The sequence below is a fragment of the Geotrypetes seraphini genome, chromosome 1, assembly GCF_902459505.1.
Source record: "Geotrypetes seraphini chromosome 1, aGeoSer1.1, whole genome shotgun sequence".
Lineage (NCBI taxonomy): Eukaryota > Metazoa > Chordata > Amphibia > Gymnophiona > Dermophiidae > Geotrypetes > Geotrypetes seraphini.
Window position 1 is genome coordinate 69,856,123 of NC_047084.1, and position 24,127 is coordinate 69,880,249.

The following is a 24,127-nucleotide window of genomic DNA, read 5'->3' on the forward strand; positions in this document are numbered from 1 at the left end:
GATCTTGCCTTAGAACTATGGCAGATTCAATATTATGGGAAATTTTAAAAGTACTGTACTTGAAAGATGGTTTTTCAAATTAACGTTTATGACTGGAAACTGATGACAGGGGATGGAAAATGCCTATACTTTTGGGGTTTGTTTTATGTTGGAATTGATGATTTATCTCCAGAGGTCCAACGATTCCTGTCTCATTTGTTCTATGCTGTAGACCCCTAATTTTATAAAAAGTAAGGAAAGTTATGCATGCAAATCTGAGTGCAGACCTGATATGTGCATGCAATTTAATTGAACAAGCTAATTAGTGCCAAAAATTGGTGTTTTAACACAAGTAATGCGCCTAAATTTTACATGGGAATCAAAAGAGAGGGTGTGGAAATGGGCGGGTCATTGGCAGTTATGCACGGTGTAATAGAATAAGGGCATCTAAACCTAAAATTATGCACAGACATTTGTGCCAACTTTTGGTAGTGCAAATGGCCACCCTTAAATTTAAGTGCAGTTCCCAGGCCTAAGTGCTAGTCTTTAAATCGTGCCTAACTTTATATATGATTTATGGAATAGCTCTTTTTTTCAGCACTGATTTTTTAGGTACCATATATAGAATTTACTACTACTACTACTACTACTATTAATTATTTCTATAGCCCTACCAAACATATACAGTGCTGTAATGTGTCGTATTTATATTTAATTACTAGCTGATGCCCCGGCGTTGCACGGGTATTTAATTATAGCAATAACACTGTAAATGGATTCAAATAAAGATACTTTATAGTGGTGAATGAAATTATTTTTTTACAGCTTAATAAAAAGTACAATATTCAAATTATAATGTGAAATATTTGACAAAATGAATACAATACAACTAACGCAAAACGTGATTATAAACAACATTTTTAGTTTCACCTCCTGGAGCAAGAACATATAAATTCTTGGGTGAACCCACCCTTGAGCAAGCAACATAGAGTTGTGGGCTGTGAGACCCCCAGAATATATCATCCCAGGTAGTGAGGGATCTGCATACCAAGTTTCGTTCAAATCGGTCAAGCCGTTTTTGAATTACTGTGAGAGAGGCAGCTTTTTACATTTTTTCCATTGACATGAATGGGTGAAATCTGATTTTCTGTTTGTAGCTCCGCCCACGTGTGCAGGTGGGCCGCGAGACCCCAGAACATATCACCCCAGGTAGTGAGGGATCTGCATACCAAGTTTCGTTCAAATCGGTCAAGCCGTTTTTGAATTACAGTGAGAGAGGCAGCTTTTTACATTTTTTCCATTGACATGAATGGGTGAAATCTGATTTTCTGTTTGTAGCTCCGCCCACGTGTGCAGGTGGGCCGCGAGACCCCCAGAACATATCACCCCAGGTAGTGAGGGATCTGCATACCAAGTTTCGTTCAAATCGATCAAGCCGTTTTTGAATTACTGTGAGAATGGCAGCTTTTTACATTTTTTCCATTGACATGAATGGGTGAAATCTGATTTTATGTTTGTAGCTCCGCCCACATGTGCAGGTGGGCCGCGAGACCCCCAGAACATATCATCCCAGGTAGTGAGGGATCTGCATACCAAGTTTCGTTCAAATCGGTCAAGCCGTTTTTGCGTGATCGCGGCACATACACACACACATACATACATACACACATACATACCTCCGATTTTATATATATAGATTACTTCGCTAGTATTTTAGCCCGTTACCTTAACGGGTGCTAGAATATATGTCTGTCTGTCTGTCTTTATTTCCGTCTCTCTCTCTCTCTCTGTCCTGCTGTCTTTCTTTCTGTCTGTCTCTGTCCCTGGCCCCCTTTGTCTGTCTGTCTTTCTGTGTCTCTCCCTGTCCCTGTGTCTTTCTTCTTTTCTTTCTGTCTCCCTTCCTCCCCCTGGTGGTAGAATATATGTCCCTCTTTCTTTCTGTTTCTCTCCATACCCCTGTCTTTTTCTTTCTGTCTCTCTTCCTCCCGCTGTCTTTCTTTCTGTCTCTCTCCCTCCCTAGCCCCTTTTGTCTGTCTGTCTTTCTTTCTGTCTCTCTCCCTGCCCCTGTCCCTGTGTCTTTCTTCCTATCTCCTTCCCTACTTCCCTGTCCAACAGCCGCAGCATTCTCTCTCCCTCTATTTACTGCGAGAGGAGCCTGCACGGACCTAACAGCCCGAGCCCCCAGCAGTGTAACTTCCCGGCGGCTCCTCTCACGATCGCCGCCTTCTCCGACGCAGGAGCGGCTCGTGAGAGGAGCCGCTGCAGCGTCTTTGAGAAGTTGAAAAAAACTTCGGCCCGTCTCCATGCTCGGCCGCGGTGGGCTACAGCTGCTGCAGCCTGCAACTGCCGACAGCCGCCACGGCCAACATCCGCCTTGCCGTATTTTTTTTTTAATTTGAAAGACGCGGCGGTGGCTCCTCTCATGATCTCCACCAGCGTCGAAAGTCCGACGCAGGCGGGGATCGTGAGAGTAGCTACCGCTGTGTCTTTCAAAGAACCGTAAGCCGCGCATGCGCACTTCCTATGGGTCGCTACAGATCACGGAAAATGGACCCACGCGATGGGAGTGTGCATGCGCGGCCTAGCGTTTTATTATATTAGATAATGTGTAGGAAATTTTTATTTTACTTTTTTTTTGTTGTTTAAATACTTTATTTATGCAGTACAACCCAGGTACAGCAAAAACTTAAGTACAAGGACTAAAAGAAATCCAAAGCACAAAATATTAGGTTAGAAGCTAGACCGTGTCTGACAGATATAACCATAGATACTAGAAACAATCACGTTAAAGCAGGCGCTATAGCTGTCAAGAACTTTGAATCCCACTGATTCCCCTTTTCGCACAGTCTTTTATGATCAAAAAACCCAAGAGACAAACTATTTTGCATCCCAATACCTCACTCATAGCAAGAGCATTTCAGAACATACATACCTACCCTGTCCATCATCCATCCTGCACATATTCACCATATATACTGATCATACATACTAACCACACATCCCCCTCACCAGTCTCCCTCTTTCTTATGTGTGGGATATTAATTTAATTGTAATTCACTTTGTGGTTAGTTGGTGAGGTGTGTCATCAAGAAGTATAATGTAGTTTTATACCATACCCTCCTGTGCTCAAGTCAGAAGGGAAATAAAATGTCAAAACAATAGTTTCTCTCTCTGGACTCTAAGCTATTCCAGTTGGTGTATGGAATAATATTTGCTTATCATAGCTAGAATTTTATTTTAATTTGGGGGGGGGGGGGGAAAGAATAAACATCTTCTTGTCCCTTATGAAGAGACCTGCATTCCCTCTTCTTAGGCTATTCTCTGAATAAATTGAGAGTATCAATTTTCTCTGCCTTTAACCACAAATGTTATTTATTTCTAGTTTATTTATGCTGGATTCTTTGTTCAATTACCGTACTTAAAATGGGCTAAAACAACAAATAATCACATTCAAGGAAGAACAGTAAAATGCTAAAGTTTCTTACTTGAGACACTGGTTTTGTTGGTCTTGCTAGTAAACTTCCTATACATATCGTATTTGGAAGAAGTGGACGAGGAAATTCAATGGAGAAGTCTGTGATGTAAATCCACAGTTCTGCTTTTTGCTGCAGATCAGGCAGTGAAGGCCTCGATCCTGCCTGGAAATGTGTTTGGATAACAGAATTAAACTGTGCTTCTGCTTGGAAATTTATTACTTGGCTCATGAAATAACTGAAACAGTTCTTCATACGTCCCCAGAAATCCATCCGATCTGAAAGACGGGAGAAAAACACTGGAACATAGGATGGAGGACTGGGAATACCAATCTGGATAGCATTTATAATCGATCCATGAAAGAAGGCAATGAATGGTAACTCTAGCTTCTCTGCAACCAGAAAAGTGCAGGGATTAAATGCATCTATTATTGCAATATCAAATTTTTCATTCCTCAAAGAGTTCAGGATATCAGACTGGTTTAATATGCTGTCACACTGGACTGCTAAGTGATGCATTAACTCGATATAAGTACCAGATGTGTATCTGGGGGAAATAAAAGAACAAATTAGTTTTGCTATGTATAAATAACTACAGAATAGCATTTAAATAGGGGAACAGATCCATGAGAAGTAAAAGTCATAGAGAAAGCAGACAATTATTATGCAGACTCAATGTAACAATGCCTACCAGAAATGCAGAACAGATCTCTTCACTACCATCATGCCATTTTCAAGCTTTATATTTTCCTCTCTAAGGGGCTCTTTTAAGAAGCTGCCAACACATGTTTAAACACAGCTTAAAATGATGTACTGTGGGATGCACTCGGGCATCCTACAGTAAGTGCCCATTTTAGCATGCACTAGAGAATGACATGAGGACAAATTTTTCACCGTCCCTGTGGGAACTCATTTTCCCATCCCGTCCCAGCATGTTCTTTTCCTGTCCCTGCCCCATTTCTGCAAACTCAGTCCCCATCTGTATAAGCCTCAAACACTTTAAAATCATAAGTGTTCGAGGCTTGGTTAGTTAAGACAGAGCTTACAGGAATGGGACAGGGACAGTGACAAAATTCATGGGGACGGGAACAAATTTGTCCCCATGTCATTCTCTAGCATGCACTATTCCACACAAAAAAATGTTTTTCTATTTCATTTGGCGGGGACATGTCAGTTAGCATATCTACATTGAAGTTGTTGTTGTTAGGTGCCATCGACTCGTGCTCTTGTCCTAGCAACTTGATGAGTTGAGGATCTAAAAAGAAATCGTTTTTGTGCTTGTCCGGAAAGGTCCTCCAGTGTCATCTCCATGGTTGTTTTCAATGTATCCAGTCATCTGATTGCAGGTCACTCTCTTTAATCTTCCCAAACATGATGTCCTTCTCCAGTGATCTCTCTCTTCTGATGGTGTGACCAAAATAAGACAGTCATAACTTCATCATTTGGGCTTCGCGTGACCTAGCCAGTTTGATTTCTTCCAAAATCGATTTGTTAGTTCATCTGGCAGTCCAAGGCAAGCCTAAAATCCTTCTCCAGACTTTCTGTCAAAATGGGTGGAAGTGGTAATTTTTTTTTTAATTTGAATGCAATGGCCACCATACACACTAATGGCAAAATTAGAGCATTACCAACCCAAAGATTGTAGAAACCAATCAAATCAAAACAAAAAAACTGCAACAGAGCAATTAATGTAAAGCCATGTGCCACTCCTTAAATCTCACATAAGGGGTGTCTAAACAGAGAATGTCTTCAATTGTTGATAAGTGAATAGATCATTCTAACAATTGCATGGCTCATATAGTCCACATAAGATAAGGAGGAAAAAGCCTCAGAGCCCCCCACTCCCCTCCAGAGGTTGAGTAATATACAGTCAGGGTCAAAAGAACGTCATTGGCATTAAAAAACCCTCCTTTCTTACAACAATGAAATATATGTTTTAGCATTTAGAGCAGGGGTCCCCAAAGTCCCTCCTTGAGGGCTGAATCCAGTCGGGTTTTCAGGATTTCCCCAATGAATATGCATGAGATCTATATGCATGCACTGCTTTCAATGCATATTCATTGGGGAAATCCTGAAAACCCGACTGGATTCAGCCCTCAAGGAGGGACTTTGGGGACCCCTGATTTAGAGCATTGCCATTAATACAAAAAATAGGAAATTAGCCATTTTACCACAGCTTAGTAAACAAACCCCTAAATACCTAGTCAGTAAGCAGCTTCATTAGGGTCACAACATTAATAATTAAATAGAACAGTGAATTAGCCACACCACTGCCTAAGATTGCCCTAGGAGAATGAGGAACTCTACTTTTACTTAGCAGATGGAATGGTTTTCTGACTTCATGTCATGTCTTTCTGTGCAAATTCCTCCAAAAGAAAAAATTCCAATAGGGAGGAAAAATGGCAGCAACATCTGTTGAACAATTTTAATAGAAACAGGTTAACCCTGAATATAGAGCCAATATGTTCTGTATTGTGTTAAATATAACTTTGTAAAGAATGTGGATATTTTGTTTCAATGGTATCAATATAAAAGCTGTGGATACTAAGGGCTCTTTAGTACAATATTCAAGATACTAAAATACTAATTTTTAAAGTACAGGGTGTTCGATCAGTTCATGGAAACTTTTTAAAAGCATTTTTCAAACGTTCACCAGGGTTTATCACAGCATTTAGCACCCTAGAGTGCATTTAGGAATGGCCCACAAACATCATATTGTACACCTTGTAATTGATAACATTTGTATTTTTAAAATTTTAAATTAGTATTTAAAACATGCAGAGTTACCCAAAGTACCCAGTGCAAAAATAATACAATTCAAGAAATCAAAGACACTAAATAGTGTGAAGTCATTTACTAATAATCCTTGCTGTACCAAGAAATATCAATCATTAAGAGCATTCAAAAATGGCTGCTACAACAAGAACTTATCTCAATCAAAACTGCTAACATCCATCAGTAGGAAAGTCTGTTTACAGGGAATGCTAGCTGATCACCCTACAGAGCCCCGTTTCTTGTCCTTCATCAGGGACAAACTCAGATGCACCTCCCGCTGAATATTGAGTTGAATGCTGCTTCTCTTCAGCGCGGCCCCCAGGATGCACCAGGGAGGGGAAGGCCAGCCATTTTGAAGAGGTGGGCCTGTTGGCCTGAGGGAATAGGCATCCCTCCAACCAGCCATCATAAGTAAGGTAAGGGGCATAGGGGTGGTGGAGGCATGGGGGCTGTTTAATGGCGGAGGGAGTGGGCATCTCTCCCACTGCCAGGGGGGTTTCGGAGGTGCACAGTTTGGTGGGAGGACTGAGTGGGCATTCTGCTGCTGCCAGTTGGGGGGGGTCACCTTATGGTAGCGGCAGGAGTGGGCATCTTTCCTGCTGCAGGGGTGGGGATGGTTGGGGAGGTGTTAGTAGTGTCAGATGATTGTGCAACACGGCAGGAGAGAGTAGGAATATTACATTACATTACATTAGTGACTTCTATTCCGTCTATACTTTGCAGTTCTAGGCGGATTACAAAAGAGCTAACTGGACATTTCCAGGATAGTTACAATTTTTTGTTACAAGTGAGATAAGAAAGCTGGATATTTCCAGGAGAAATTGCGAATTAGATAACAAATAAGATGAGTAAACATTTCTAGGCAATATTATAAATAGGATAACAATTGGGAAAGCTGGACATTTCCAGGAGCTTTACATTTTAGGGGACTGTAATCTTGGTTGATATTTAGAAGAGGAAAAGATTACCAGAGAAGTGGAGGCTTTGAGAGGGGATTTTACCAGGGAGGAGAGGAATGAGGGTGAGAGTTAAGGTGTCTGGACAAATTTCTTGAATAGCAGGGTTTTGATCTCCAAAATGTTTTGAGGTCGCTCGTTGTTGTCAGCAGGTTGGAAATGGAGTGGTCGAGTTTTGCTGCTTGCGTCGCAAGTAGGTTGTCAAACATCTTCTTGCGCTGTGTACCTTTGAGTGGAGGATAGGTAAATGGGATCAGAGTTCTTCTTTGTCTAGTAGTGAGGGTCTGATTTAGGTGGTTGTTAAGGTGTGTGTGGGGGGGGGGGGGGGCAGAGCCGGCAGAACCATTTAATGCTTTGAATAATAGGCAGTAAAGTTTGAATTGAATTCGTGCCTGTTTTGGTAACCAGTGTGAGTCTAGGTAAGCAGTGGTGATGTGGTCATATTTTCTCAGTGAGTAGATCAATCTGAGAGCGGTGTTTTGTATAGTCTGTTTTAGCATGTTGGCTGGGCATGGCAGATAGAGGAAATTGCAATAGTCCAATAGACCTAAGACTAGGGATTGGACAATGAGCCTATATTGCTCTATGTCGAAGAATTTTCTTATTTTACGTAGATTTCTCATGGTTAAAAAAACTTTCTGTATTGTCTTATTGATTTGGGCCTGCATTGTGCAGCATCTGTCTATCGTTACTCCTAGGAGTTTGAGTTCAGGCTGTATTGGGTATTTGGTGGCCTTAATTTCTAATTCTGTGATGGTGGGGGTTTTGGCCTTTTCAAGCAGAAGGAATTTTGTTTTGTCTGTGTTTAGTTTCAGTTTGTGGGCTACCATCCATTTTTCCACTACATCTAGTGTTTTTTCCAGTTTTATTGTTGAGGTGGGATCTGGTGAGTCAAAGGGGAGGAGTATGGAGATGTCATCTGCGTAGCTGAAAGATGTTTCATTTAAGTTGTCTAAAGTGGTTCCGAGGGAGGAGATAGAGGTTGAAGAGCGTAGGTGATAGTGGAGATCCTTGTGGAACTCTGCAGGGGTTGGACCATGGGTCTGATTTGTGATCGTTGGACTTTATCCTGTAGATTCTTGATTTTAGGAATCCTTGGAACCAGTTGTATACACTGCCTGAGATCCCTATGGCTTCAAATATCTGTAGTAGTATGGAGTGGTCGACCAGGTCAAATGCAGCAGAGAGATCTAGTTGAATTATCAGCATCTTTTTGCCTTTGCTAAGGTGCTGTCGAGCTGTGTCTAATAGGGTTACTAGTAGTGTCTCTGTGCTGTGGTTGGTTCGGAATCCTGATTGTGAGGGATGAAGTAGGTTGTGGTCTTCCAGGTAGCTAGTGAGGAATTGTGCGACTAGGCCTTCTATTATTTTATCGTATATTGGTATTGAAGCAATGGGTCTGTAGTTGGAGGGGATGTCTATTGGGCCTTTGTGATCTTTCACAATTGGGGTGATTAGGATCTCTCCTAGGACCTGTGGGAATTGTTCTTCCATTAGCATGGTTTGTATCCATTGCATGAGGCTAGCTCTGAATTTGGTGGAGGCGTTTGCTATCAGGTATGTGGGACAATTGTTTAGTTCGCATGATGCTTGGCTGTATTTTTTATAGAGTCGATTCATGTCAGACCAATGTACTACTGGGAAGTTGGTCCAGCTTCTGTCAGTGGTGATGGCTTCTCCTATTGTGGGGTTTGTAGTTATTTCTTCAAGGTGGGTGCGTGTGTTGTTGAAGGTGGTTCTGATCTTGGTTATCTTGTTTTTGAAGTGATCTGCAAGTTGAATGGCTGACGGTGGATGATTTCCTTGTGTAGCTAGGAAAGGCTTGGTATCAGTGAGGTTTTTTACTAGATTGCATAGCTTTTTTGTGTCTTGGGTGTCCATGCTTACCATTTTGGAGTAGTAGGCTTTCCGTTTTTCCTTGAGTTTGATCTTATATTGTTTGATTAGGCTTCTCCATGCTATTTTGGTGTGTTCTAGGTTCTTTTTTTTCCATTCTCTTTCTAGTTGTCTGCACTGCTTTTTTAATTGGAGAAGTTCGGTGTCGAACCATTTGTCTGACGGTCTGCTGATTCTGAGTTTTAGTTTTTCTGGAGTGAGTTCATTCAGAATGGTTTTGCTTAAGGTTTGCCATTAAAATTTGAATTCGTGGGGGGCTTTGGTGTCGATTAAGAGGTCTGCTTTGTCCCAGAATGTGGTGGGTTCAATTTTTTGGCGTGTTTTGAAGGGGGTTTTGGGGTGATGCAGTTTGTTGTTGCATTGAGCCTAGTTGATGTTAAAGATGGCAGGATGGACCTCTGGTCTGACCCAGCGGAGGCAAATTCTTATGTTCTTATGTTGTTCTTATGCAACCGATACCTTGTTGGATATTTATGGATTTGGTATGTGTGCTGTTGTGGATCATGGTTTGGTACAAAAGAGTGGCCCTGTAATATCTCAGAACTATGGGACCCTGCTCCTTCTTAGATGTGCACAGACCCCAGGGGAAGGCTGGGCTCTTAGGGTGATGAGGGAGAGAAATTTACCACATTTAAAGAATACAACTAAAGTGTTGTGAATTGCTAATTGTGTTCTATCTTGGAAAGTGGGAGGCATAACTTCTCCAATTAAAAGAGATCCAAGATATTGGTTGCTCTAAAGTGGCATATGGGCGATATAGCATGTCTGCAAGAAAAACAGATTATTTGATAGTGCTCATCTTAAATTAAAACGCAGCTGGGTAGGCCAAGTCTTATTCTTCATCTACTGGTAGACATGGAGGAGTGGTAGTTTTAGTTAGGACATATACAGTAAGATCTTGGCAAGACAGAGCTTGAATCTCCAATACATGATGTGCCTAGGAAATGACCACCAGAAATACTGCCTTAGCAGGGAGGTCTTTCAAAATGGACTTACATAAGAACATAAAAATAGTCTTACTGGGTCAGACCAATTGCCCATCAAGTAAAAAAAGAAAAAAACAGGCGATTTTTCAAACCCTCCCCGAGTCAATTCCCTTCTACAGCCTCGGGGTTTTTGCTAGGCCGCCCCGACCTCCGATGATGCAACTTCCTTCTTCCTCAGAGGCGGGACGGCCTAGCAGAGGTACCGAGGCTGTTGGAGGGAATAGACTCGCTAAAACTAGGGCAGCAGTCAGGCAAATTCCAATAAGGAGAAAGCAGTGCTGCTTTTAGTCCAGGCTAGTGTTACAGAGCGGGTTTGAAAAATCGTCTTTTTTTTTTTTTAAACTTTATTTGGCTGGAGTCGAACACAGAACTTCAGACAGTGCCGAGTCAGGCCGAGGAATCCCCAAGCCGGTGATAGCCTGTTAATCAGGAGGGGGGAGTGGTACCGATGGACCTGGGAGATAAGAGGGAGGGGTGCTGATAGGAGGTGAGGAAAAGAGGAGAGGAGGGAGTGGTGCTGCTAGATCTGGGAGGTAAGTGGATAAGGTACTGCTTCTAGCCAGAGTGGAGGGAAAGGGAAGGGAGAGGAGCCCTGCTAGTTGGAGAGGAGAGGTGCTTCTGGCCTGGGGGTGGAAAGGAGATGTGCTGCAGCTAGTCAGTGGGGGAAACGGAAGAATAGAGGAGGGGAGGGAGCGTTGCTGTTGGAGCTGAGTGGTGGAGGGAGGCGAGAGGGAGAGGTGATGTTGGAGCTGAGTTGGTGGACGGAGGCGAGAGGGAGAGGTGGATTGGGAACAGAGGAGAATGCTGCTAGACTTAAAATGGAAGAGGGAAAGCTGCAGCAGGACTGAGGGGAGAGCAGTGGAGAAGGAGAATGGATGGGGAAGAGCAGAGGAGAGTGAGAGGGGATGAGGGAAGAGAAATGCTGCTGCTGCACCCAATTGGGGAGAGAGAGGGAAGGAGGGAGAAGGGAGAGGATAGGAAAGAGAGATGCCAAGACCATGAGAGGGAGGGAAAGGAAAGGCGATACTAGACCATGGAGGGAAATGTCATGGCATAGGGGAGGGGGAAGGAGACAGATGCCAGACCAGGGGAAAGGAAGGAAAGAGGGAGAGAAGATGGCAGATAATGGAGGGGGAGAGGAGGGAGATGCCAGGGCAAGGAGGAGGGAAGGGAAACTAAGGAGACAAATGCCAGACCAGAGGGAAAGGAAGAAGAGGTGCCAGAGCATGAAGGAGAGATAGGAGAGGAAAGCGATGCCAGGCAAGGGGGGAGGGAAGGGAAGGAGATAGAGATACTAGACCATGGGGTGGAGTGGGAAGGAAGGAAGAGAAGAGAGAGATGCCAGAGCATAGGGGAAGGGGTGGAGACAGAAAAATGGAGAGGGGATGAAGCTGAAATGAATCATGTACAAAGGAGAGAAAGGGCACAGGATATACAGTTTACTGAAAGGACATAAAAAGAGGGAACATGCCGTATGGAAGAAAGAGAGGGCGGACACTGGATGGAAAGGGCAGATAGAGGATGGACAGTAGATGGAAGGGGCAGAGAGAGGGCGGACACTGAATGGAAAGGGCAGATAGAGGGTGGACAATAGATGAACACTGAATGGAAAGGGCAGAGAGAGGGTGGACAATAGATGGAAGGGGTAGAGAGAGAGCAGAGGCTGGGTGGAAGGGGCAAATATAGAGGGCAGATGTTGCATGGAAGGGAGAGAGGACAAACGTATAGAAAGAAAAGAGCTAAGAGAAGATGATTAAAGCAGAAACTACAAAAGGTAGAAATAATTTTGTTGTTGTTTTATAAATAGGAAATGGAAATAAGGCAATTTCTTTTGGACTAAACCCCTTTCCTCAGGTCAGGACAGGATAGCCAAAACTCTAGCCTCTTTCCTAGAGAATCGCAACATACTCCACCCCAAACAATCAGGTTTCCGAGCCAAATACAGCAAGGAAACACTTCTAGGAACACTAATGGACACTGCAAGACAACACCTCAGTACAGGCAAAAAAATACTGCTGATACAATTAGACCTTTCTGCAGCCTTTGACTTGGTTGACCACGACATGCTTTTACAAACTCTTGACTCAATAGTAATCTCTGGCAAAGTACTTGCATGGTTTAAAAGATTCCTACAATCAAGAACTTACAGAGTGAAAATAATGCAAGAAAAATCTGAACCTTGGTCCAACCCCTGCGGAGTTCCCCAAGGATCACCCCTCTCATCTACTCTATTTAATATATACATAGCTTCCCTCAGCTACTACCTGGATAATCTCGGCATAATTTCATACATCATGACATCACTATTCTTCTACCCTTCAACCAACCAGAATCCTTCATAGCAAACACAATACACAGAACCCTCGAATCGGTGGCTATATGGATGATAGAGCACAAATTAAAACTTAACCCTGACAAAACAAATTTCATTCTACTTGAAAATGACAAAACTCCAACATTAACTAATCTTGTAATAAATTCATTTTCATACCCAATACAACCTACTTTAAAATTGTTTGGCATCATGATTGACAGAAGCTGTAACATGCAACCCCAAATTAACAAAATAATAAAGACATCATTCATGACCATGAGAAATCTGAGAAAAATCCGATCATTCTTCGAAAAGAAGCAATTCCTACTATTGGTACAATCTCTAATCCTTGGGATGCTGGACTACTGAAACATACTATACCTACCATGTCCCACGACCATGAAGAAGCAATTGCAGACGGTGCAGAATACAGCCCTGAGACTTGTCTATTCACTAAAAATATATGACCATATCACAGAGGCATACCATGACTCGCATTGGCTTCCAATAGAAGCAAGAATGAACTTCAAATTCTACTGCTTACTTTTCAAGGCTATCAAAGGAGAAAGCCCAAATTACTGGAATAACAGACTAAATCAATCCTCTTCAATCAGACACAGAAGAACCCATTCACCATCCAAAAATGTCAAGCGAAAAAAACTCTATGACAACTTAATAGCCTCCAAAGCAGCTAAATTGGACAAACAACTCACCACTCTGTTATCTTCATCCACAGATTACAAAACCTTCAAGAAAGAAATTAAAACCATACTCTTCAAAAAACATGTTAAACCTATCCAGCACAACAATCCTAATCCAACATCCAACACTCTATAAACCCTTAGTACTCTCTAATTTTTTCTAATTACCAAACATTATCTAAAACCCATAATTATCCCTTAAAATTTTATCTCATCGTTTATTCTATTACTTCAAAGTTGAAATGTAATTCTTGTTTTTAGTTTGGATGTAATCCGCCTTGAACCGCAAGGTAATGGCGGAATAGAAATCACTAATGTAATGTAATATAATGTAATACCATAACAGCTGTATACTGTACTGTCTTGAAGAAAGATTTGGCCTTTGAAAGCTAATTGAAAAATGGATTAGTCCAATAAAATGGTATTTTCTTATTTCTTGTTATTTGTTTTATTTCTATTTGTTAATTTTTGAAGTGGTGATTGTTATGTATCAGTTTTTTCAAATTTACATCTACTGTCTTTATATTTTGCACAGTATTAGGGGACATGTGTCACTGTTTCTGTGGTGTTGCATTAGTTTAACTTTTGTCTACATATTTCTATTTTTAGTTTGTGATTATTCCATATTGGGCGAAAGTGTCTTTCTATGTTCTGTTTGTATGAAAAAGACATGGTTTCCTATTAGCATCGACTGTGCAGGATCTGGTTTGTTTAGTTTTACAATGCATGTGTTGGTGTTCTAGTGCTCACTGCAGTGTTTAAAATGCTGCCTTTTCCTGGTGCACCCTTGTGTGGCTAAAAATAACTTTTTTATATAGAGGAGGGGGTTGTTAAAAAATGATCAGTACTGGCTGTCATATATACTAGGTACGCCACTGGATTTAATGACCCTATTCTAATCACCAAATTTCCCTGTCCCGCCCTACCCAGCTACTTTTTCATGCCACCCGGCTGGAAAAAATTTCTGGGGAGAACACTGTAGACGTGATGATGTCACATATGCACATGATTACATTACATTACATTAATGATTTCTATTCCGCCATTACCTTGCAGTTCAAGGCAGATTACATAAGATTTATCAGGAGGTTATAAGAATTGTAACTTTACATAAGAATTGTCAAAGGAATTACATATGAGTTACATAAGAATTGTCGGGAACTTGAGGTGATACATGTTGGGTAATTAGAAACATTTTAGATTTGAAAGGGGTAGATGGTGTGGTAGGTGGAGACTGGGAAGGAACTGGTCATGTTAAATAGGTTTTATGTATTTTTTTGAAGAGTAGGGTTTTAGTTTCTTTTTTGAAGGTTTTGTAGTCTGGTTGAAGACAGCAGATTGATGATTTAAATGTCTGTCTAGTTTTGTTGCTTTGGTGGCCATTAGATTGTCATGTAGTTTTCTTCGTTTGACATTTTTGGTTGGTGGGTGTGTGAATAGTGAGTGGATTCTCCTGTGTCTGGTTGAGGTGGATTGAGTTAGTCGGTTGTTCCAGTAGAATGGGCTTTCTCCATTAATAGCTTTGAAAAGTAGGCAGTAGAATTTGAAGTGTATTCTTGCTTGTATTGGGAGCCAGTGTTAGTCGTGGAATGCTTCTGTGATATGGTCATATTTTTTCAACGCCCGCACAATTCCGGGTACCTTGAGCCTTGGCCACTACCTGTGGCCCTCGCTATATTTTCCGACTTTGATGTGACCCCAGATCATTTTTGAGTTGTGCAGGCCTGTGCTAGGGGATGGAAAAAAGGGACAGGGAGATATAGCCAGTGGAGAGAGGGAGGAGTATTCTGAAAGTGGTGAGCCATTTGGATGAAGTCAAAAGGGAGATGACAAGATGAGTGCAAGAACAGTGAGTACTTGGGAGGTGAGCAGAGTTTTGGTTCTACCCTGCTCATAGGTGCACTGAAATGATGATAATTGTACAAATATTCCCCAACAAATATTTTTTTTATTCAAAGTTTACAAACAGTCCTGTTTCAAGACATTCATTTGTACAATGGAGGCACATTGCAAATCAGGTAGTATAAATGCAATTTCCCTGACTTAACGCCCTCAAAATTCTGTTCTGCTAGGTTCACTTAAATATACCTAATACATGATGACATTTTACTGCCTGCATCTAATTGGTCATGAATACTTGATACCATATAAGGCGCTTGTATGTATATTGGGGGAGAGTCCGTCCCCCTCACACAAGAATTCTTAAAAGTTACATTTTAATACTAGCTTATCTAATAAAGAAAAGGTACAGAAGAAATCAGGAAAAAGTATTACAATATAATATACTCACAGAGGAAATATTATCCGTTCACACAGCTTTAAATCATTTCTCTTTAAGAGTCAAACTACTGCTCCCATGTTACTGAGTCATTTAAGCACAATAAAACAGGGGAACCAATTCCACAAAATCGAACAAGCAAGAGCAAAGTGGAAATGTCCAATCAGAATGGTGCACACAAAAAAGTGTCTTTCAACTCATCTGATAAATCCAATGATCTTTATTCATCCAAACCAATTCAAACATCCAAAGCAACTCAACGACTCGACATGATCATGTTTCGGCCATCCGATTGAGTTGTTTTGCAGTGCTGTAGATTTGGAGCAACGGCATGAACATTTTACTTTAGTCCACTTGTTATTTTAAAGACCATTTGATACCCAAAGACTCCTAAGACTCCTGATGCAGGCCGGATGGCCGAAACATGATCATGTCGAGTCGTTGAGTTGCTTTGGATGTTTGAATTGGTTTGGATGAATAAAGATCATTGGATTTATCAGATGAGTTGAAAGACATTTCTTTTTGTGCACCATTCTGATTGGACATTTCCACTTTGCTCTTGCTTGACTGAGTCATTTAAGAGCATGCACTGAAAATCCCGTGTCTCAGTGAAAGAAAAGGGGAGTGGCCAATCCACTCCCACAAACCCTACATTTTCCTATATGCATCCTCCAGTACAATTGTTAGAGGTAATTATATTTCAATCTGAACCCTTAAATATAAAAGTCCCTATGTTATTAGTTTACTAAAATTTAATTCATCATTTTGTATATCCAATTAGCATTTCTAACTTTACCCTGCAAAAAAGGAGAGGGAACCCCCTTCCCTTGAATGTAATCTCTGTAGTAAGAAGAAAAGTCCATCTCTGTAGCAACCAGATCAAAAGCCAAACCTTATCTGTTCTGCAGGTCTCTGGAGACCAGACTGGGCACACATTGAAACAATGGGACTTCATAAAACTAAGCTACAGCCTGTGTGTATCTTCTCTGGTCTTCAACAGAGCTTATATATTAATTCTAGTAACATGAGAGAAGGCCTACTCCTGTTTCCAGTGACCTCAGCACAAAACACATATTTGGATTAATATATTATCCCCTGTTTGTCTTATCTGGTTTGTGTTCTGGCTTCTCCAATTATAATTTTATCTAGCCATTTAAACCCTCCTCCTTTGCCCTTGGATAGGTCCTTATCTTATAAACAAACCCTGACTAGTAAATCCAGAGCAATGGAAGGAAAATATAATGGCTATTTTATTTTTCATGCTTGCCCATTCCACCACATAGCTGAGCATTTTTAATAGGCTGCCACGCCCAGGTTCAAAAGCGCCTCATCAGAGGCTGGGAAAGGAGTGAGGAGATAGATGAGAAGAGATGGAGAATTGAGAGGAGATGGAGAATTGAGAGAGAGCTCAAAATTTAAAAAGAAGAAGGGTAAGAACGAGGGCAAGATTTGAGTGAACAGAGGCTGAAAAGAAAAAGTTAGGAAAGCTGAAAGGAAAAATTCAATATGTTGGAGACAGGCATAAGGAGGGAATGGAACAAATGAGGAGAATAAAATGGACAGCAGACAGTAGAAAGAGAATTAGTAGAAGATAGACAAAAAGCAGAAAGAGAAACTGGGACCAAGATGATGGAAAAACAAAACGTCCAGACAACAAGGTAGAACAAATTGTTTTATTATTTATTTTTTAAAATGTATAAACTTTATTGAACCATATGAAGCGAAATACAAGAAAAAGGCTGTATTACACCAGACAATAGCAAAAGGACATAAAAGTACCATCAGCATAATACCATAGGTTTTAGACAATGTCGCCTAAAGAGAGTCTACGAACCTAAGAATACTGTCAATACTGAAAGTATCCCTCTACCACTACCCAGACCACCCCCCTTCCCCCCTCCCTGTATGATATAACAAGCTCTAAATAATGAGGGTGTGTAGTGTGAGTGCCAGCATTAGATGAAAATCTTAAAACAGCACAGGTTGAAATTTGTCACTCCATGCAAGAAAGGGAGCCCAAACTTTCTGGAAATGAGAGAGCCTATTTCTAGGAAGAGCTGTTAATTTGGACATCAAAGATATATGGTATACTCTCTCAAGGATACCATCCAAAAAGGGGAGTTCCTGCCGTTTCCAAGGTGGCTAGCTGTCACTACTTGTGTGACCCATTTGCGCTGGTGGGGCAGTAATGCCAGAGGGGGTGACATTCAGCAGACAGCATTCAATCAATACCTCAGAAACAAAGTACTTAACCCATTCCCAAAACGCTGTAACAAATTGTTTTATTTTGAATTTATTAACTGGAATATTTTGGTTTTGGGATATGTGCATCACAATTATTTTTGTATTGTGTTCAGTGGCATAGTCATACAGCTGATTTTGGGGAGGGACTGGAGCCCAAAATTAGTGAATGGGCACCAAAGTTTCTCCTGGCCTGAGTGCAATATATAAATACAGGTACTTGAGCACGTTGGGATTCCCAAGCCCTGCCAAATGAAGACATCTTCCTCCAGTCTGGCAACCAGAAATCTCCAAGCTTTGCAGCTAATGGCAATATCCTCAAGCTGCCACTGCTTTCATGCATGCATGAAAGCCAGCGGGGGCAGTGAGGAGGGCAGACAGCAGCAACAGCTCTGCAATATTGCTACCAGCTGCAGAACTTGAAAAGGACCTGAGGAAGTGGGGGGAGTGGCCGTCAGTTGATGAGGCTTGGGAATCCCCACCAGCTACAGCAAGAGAGATGTTCATTTGAGGGGGCCTAAGTTCAAAGTGGGACGTCCAGCCTCCTCTCATGGTTATGCCACTGATTGTGTTCAAAATGAAGTACAGTACTTGCCGAGTTTAACTTTTTGGGATTTCCAGTTCTGCTTTGGCATTCATATTTCTATTTCTAATTTGTGATCCATTGTTCTAAATTTGGTGAAGGCCTGTCTGTTTGTTTTGTGTGTGAAGGAGTCATATAAAGGTGGGTGGGGAAATTGGGAGACAGGCAGGTAGAAGAGGGACCCCCCTCCTTTATTTCTGCCTTGGGCCCCAGCATTTCTAAAACTGACCCTGACAAATATAGCACACAACAAACTCAAATGTCTCATTTGTACAGTTACCTCTGTCTGCTTAAGAATAGTATACACTTACCTGCCCTTTAAAAATTCCTTTTGCATTTCTAAGAACCATTTATTGAATTCCTTCACATATTCATTCTCTGACAACATGGTAATCTGATAATCCTTGGATTCTTTATTAAGATCTGTACCTAGAATACAGGAAATTGACATAGATAGCAGTGTGGAATCCTTATGGATAGAAATTCCATGTGTGAAGGGAAGGAATATAAAGGTTGGGTTATGCTACCGTCCCCCGGGACAAAATGAGCAGACATGAAGAAATGTTTTTAGAGATTAAGAAAGCTGGAGAAATGGGCAACACTATAATAATGGGTGATTTCAATTACTATATATCAGTATAACATAATTCAAATATCAAAGAAAAAACAAAAAATTATGTTTGACACAGTAATGATCACTCCACTAACCACTGTGTGCATGCACTGCTTTCAATGTATCTTCATTGGGGAAATCCTGAAAACTCAACTGGACTGCGGCCCTCAAGGAGGGACTTTAAGATCCCTGGTACAATACAGGATGAGAGAAAATCGCAGTGTACTGCACTCAACTCAACATAGCTGACTGATCCTGTGGATGAAACAGTATATGGACATTGTGATAGAATTGCAGAAAATATTGATGTGGAGTTTTTTTTGAGCCCATGAAGCAGTAACTGAGGCTTTTTTCTCCATATATATATATATATATATATATATATATGCTATGTTGAGCTGAGTGCAATATACTGTGATTTTCTCTCACCCTGTATTGTACTACACAGTGGTTAGTGGAGTGATCATTACTGTGTTAAATATAATTTTTGTTTTTTCTTTGATTTCAATTACCCCAACATTGACTGGTTAAATGTTACATCGGGGAGTGCTAAGGAGGTAAAATTCCTAGATGTCATAAACGACTGCTTCTTGGAGCAACTGGTTTGGGAGCCGACGAGAGGAGTGCTATTTTAGATTTGGTCCTTAGTGGCATGCAAGACATAGTATGGGAATTAACTGTGTTGGGTCCGCTGGGAAACAGTGATCATAACGTGATTGAATTTGAGCTGATACTGGGAGTAACATTGCAAAAGAAATCTACTGTAGGGGTGTTTAATTTTCGAAAGGGCGACTATGATAAAATGAGAAAAAAATGGTTAAAAAGAACCAAAAAGGATCAGTTGCAAAGGTTAGGACTGTAAACCAGGCATGGATATTATTTAAAAATACCGTCGTGGAAGCCCAGACCAGATGTATTCCATGTATCAGCAAAGGTGGAAGGAAGAGGAAATGAGTTCCAGCGTGGTTAAAAGGTGAAGTGAAAGAGAATATTAGAGCCAAAAAAACATCCTTTAAAGAATGGAAAAAAGGATCTGAATGAAGAAAATAAGAAGAAACACAAGCACTGGCAAGTTAGATGCAAAGCATTGATAAAGACAGCTAAGAAAGAATATGAAGAGAAACTTGCAAAAGAGGCAAAAAATCAAAGCAATTTTTTAAGGTATATCAGAAGCATAAAACCTGTGAGGGAATCTGTGGGACCGTTGGATGACCAAGGAGCAAAAGGGGTGCTCAGGGAGGATAAAGCCATAGTGGAAAGACTGAATGAATTCTTTGCTTCGGTCTTTACGGAAGAAGACGTAAAAGATCTACCTGAACTGCAAATGGTTTTCAAGGGTGATAATGCGGAGGAACTGAAAGAAATCTTAGTGAATCTGGAAGATGTACTGAGCCAAATCGACAAGTTAAAAAGTGATAAATCACCAGGACTGGATTATATACATTCCAGGGTACTAAAAGAACTCAAACATGAAATTGCTGACCTGCTGTTAGTGATCTGTAACCTGTCACTAAAATTGTCTCTAGTACCTGAAGATTGGAGAGTGGCCAATGTTTTGCTGATTTTTAAAAAGGGCTCCAGGGGAGATCTTGAAAATTATAGACCGGTAAGCCTCATTTTGGTGCCGGGCAAAATGGTAGAAACGATTATAAAAAATAAAATTGTGGAACAAATAGACAAACATGATTTAATGAGATGGAGTCAGCATGGGTTCAGCCGAGGGATATCTTGCCTCACAAAGTTGCATGACTTCTTTGAAGGTGTGAATAAACATGTGAATAAAGGTGAGCCGGTTGATATAGTGTATCTAGATTTTCAGAAAGCTTTTGATAAAGTTCCTCATGAGAGGCTCCTGAGAAAATTAAAGAGTCATGGGATAAGTGGCAAAGTTCAGTTGTGGATTAGGAATTGGTTATTGGATAGAAAACAGAGGGTAGGATTAAATGGTCATTTTTCTCAATGGAGGAGAGTAACAGTGGAGTGCCGCAGGGGTCTGTACTGGGACCGGTGCTATTTAACTTATTTATAAATGATCTGGAAATTGGAACGACGAGTGAAGTGATTAAATTTGCAGATGACACTAAACTGTTCAAAGCTGTTAAAACGCATGCGGATTGTGAAAAATTGCATGCAGACCTTAGGAAATTGGAAGACTGGGCATCCAAGTGGCAGATGAAATTTAATGTGGACAAATGCATAGTGATGCACATTGGGAAGACTAACCTGAATCACAGTTACTGGATGCTAGAGTCCACCTTACGGGTTAGAGCCCAAGAAAAGGATCTTTGTGTCATTGTAGACAATACGATGAAACCTTCCGCCCAATGTGTGGCGGCGGTCAAAAAACAAACAGTTTGCTGGGAATTATTAAAAAAAGGGATTGTTAACAAGACTAAGAATGTCATAATGCCCCTGTATCACTCCATGGTGCGACCTCATTTGGAGTATTGCGTTCAATTCTGGCTCCTTATCTCAAGAAAGATATAGTGGTGCTAGAAAAGGTTCAAAGAAGAGCGACCAAGATGGTAAAGAGGATGGAAGTCCTCTCGTATGAGGAAAGACTAAAACAAGCAACTTGAAAAAGAGACAGCTGAGGGGAGATATGATTGAAGTCTACAAAATCCTGAGTGGAGTAGAACGGGTACAAATGGATCGATTTTTCACTCCATCAAAAATTACAAAGACTAGGGGACACTCGATGAAGTTACAGGGAAATACTCTTAAAACCAACAGGAGGAAATTTTTTTCACTCAGAGAATAGTTAAGCTCTGGAATGCGTTGCCAGAGGATATGGTAAGAGCGGATAGCGTAGCTGGTTTTAAGAAAGATTTGGACAAGTTCCTGGAGGAAAAGTCCATAGTCTGTTATTGAGACAGACATGGGGAAGCCACTGCTTGCCCTGTATTGGGAGCATAGAATATTGCTACACTTTGGGTTTTGGCCAGGTACTAGTGACCTGGATTGGCCACCGTGAGAACAGGCTACTGGGCTTGATGGACCATTGGTCTGACCATGTAAGGCTATTCTTATGTCCTTATGACATATTTATAAATCCTGACCATCAGATATTGCAATAGATAGTGTGCATCAAAAACAATTTATCCTGCACAGCTGACAGATATTTTGCATGTTGAAATACCTTTCATTAGGCCAACAGAATTTTTGTAGATTTTTACAATCACACTCAAAGTGGTTTAAATATAGGTACTTCAAGCATTTTCCCTATCTGTCCCGGGGAGCTCACAATCCATTTAATGTACCTGGGGCAGTAGAGGAGTAAGTGACTTGCCCAGGGTTGGAAAGTAAGAGACTAATAGAACCTAATGCCAAGCACTAGAGGCAATTAGCGCCGGACTGGTATTGGCATTAGACTGAAAACATGTTCAGATGGTACCAGTGCAGGGAACAGTGTTAAAACTGAAGATTAGTGCAAATGACATGCAAATGTTAGTCAAACAGATGTAAACGAGGTGCGTGGTATTCCTCCTGATAGCAGAAAAAGCGCACAAGTCAAACCCTGCTCTTACTGCTTCAAACCCTAACACCAGCTTGGAGCTGGTATTAGGATAGGATTTCCAGTTGCTTGCTGGGCCAATTTGCCTTGTTGCTACCCACGGCCTCATCTTTCTTTTCAGGCGGCAGTTAGGGGCCGCCTGGGAGAAAGACTCTTTCCCTGAGTTAAATCCTTCAGTTCCTATCCTTTCAGGCGGTAGCAATAGGGCGGAGCGGCTGCATGCTGTCAAATAGTTAAAACTAATACAGAAATATTCCTTTATAGTCCAGCACCACCTACCCCACCTCTGCTTGTTTAGCAGAATTTGGGTCGGCAGCAGTGTGGGTTTGGGTGTGTTGTCACAGTCCTGCTCCTGGAACCCAAACACTCTGCTGCTCCCTCGTGCTCACTAGCTCCTGTGCACCACATACCAGGCAGGTTCCTTCTCCTTAATGAAAAAATAAACTTCCCTAAAACCTATAATTCAACCTGTTTCACACCTTCAACTGCTTTGACCATGCAAGCTATGATTTTAGGATTAAGTACTTATATTAATATGTTATTTTGCTTTACTGCAGTATGGAATGAAGGGTCAAGGAGATCAACGAACTACCAGAATAAATAGGGACCCATACAGAAGCCGAGTATTGTGGTGGGCCAGCAGCCTGTGCTCCACCAACCAAAGGAGTGGAAGGAGAAGAGAGAGCACATCGTTGAGTAAACAAGAGGTCCTACACTTCATGCCAAAGTAGTAGGTAAAGAGGATGGAACTTTATATACCCTTTCAAAGCAGTTTACATATTTTACAGGTATTTATTTTGTACCCGGGGCAATGAAGTGTTAAGTGACTTGCCCAAAGTCACAAGGAGCTGCAGTGGGTATCAAACTCACAACCTCAGGCTACTGAGGTGGCTGCTCTAACCACTAGGCCACTTCTTCGCTCCATAAGGTGGGAGAGCATATTGCAGTGACAAACATTTCATGTTCAGTAACTGAAGCAGTGAGTAATCTACACTCTTTAAGACAGTGCTTCCCAATCTTTCTGTAGTTGTGACCCCCCAAATAAAACTCTGACCCTCTAGAAGTGCAGATTAACAATGCATCTATAGACAGCCCACTTAGGCTGTGAACCCAAAGGCAGGTTTTGTGACCTCATTTGGGGTCCTAACCCACAGTTTGAGAAGCTCTGGTTTAAGAGCTCAATGTTCAGAGCTTAAACCATCTGTGTGAATTACAGGGCATATTGAAGTATCTCCATTATAAAACATTCTAAAATATTTACTATTTAACTTTCTCTGGTTTTACTTTACCTGTGATCAAGGCACTGTCTTTTTGCATTAACAGTCTTACTTCATGACCCCTCTCATGCAGAACACGGGAGATTTCATTAAAGATAAGATAATGGCTGCCTCCTGTTAGGATATAAGAAGTGATGAGAAGTTGGACATACAGCTCTTAAAAAGAAAAGATTTTCATGCTGGTTCCATCAAGTTACAAGAGGACTCTGCACTAGGGCTGTACTGAATATTTGTATTTGATTCGATTTGGCCTCAAATACATTATTTGAATTTGGTCAAATAGTGATTTAAATTTGAACATGAATAATCTGCTCTACCATGCTAAATCCTACAGAAATAAATCTTGATCTCTGATTTCACTATGTTCTTATTATTTGTTATGTTAAATCTTAATGTCCAATATTCGTATTTGGCCGAATAGTAAAATATGCTATTCAGTACTGATCTAATTTGCACCCAAATGCTCTTTACAAAATCTACTTGGCAGGATCAGCAACTGAAATTTAAAGTCAACAAAGCTCTAATAAATAAAAACAAGAAG

The 24,127-nt window shown here is 41.1% G+C and overlaps 1 protein-coding gene across 1 annotated transcript in view; it reads right to left on the bottom strand.

Moving 5' to 3' along the window:
• Nucleotides 1-24,127, bottom strand: part of LOC117354866 (UDP-glucuronosyltransferase 3A1-like) — a 48,708-nt gene that overhangs the window by 16,937 nt on the left and 7,644 nt on the right. Inside the window, exons 2-4 of the mRNA XM_033932833.1 lie at nt 23,599-23,700; nt 18,494-18,611; nt 3,465-3,999 (exon numbers count right to left, since the gene is read on the bottom strand). Coding sequence (XP_033788724.1) covers nt 3,465-3,999; nt 18,494-18,611; nt 23,599-23,700 — 755 coding nt within the window. The remainder of the gene's footprint in view (nt 1-3,464; nt 4,000-18,493; nt 18,612-23,598; nt 23,701-24,127) is intronic.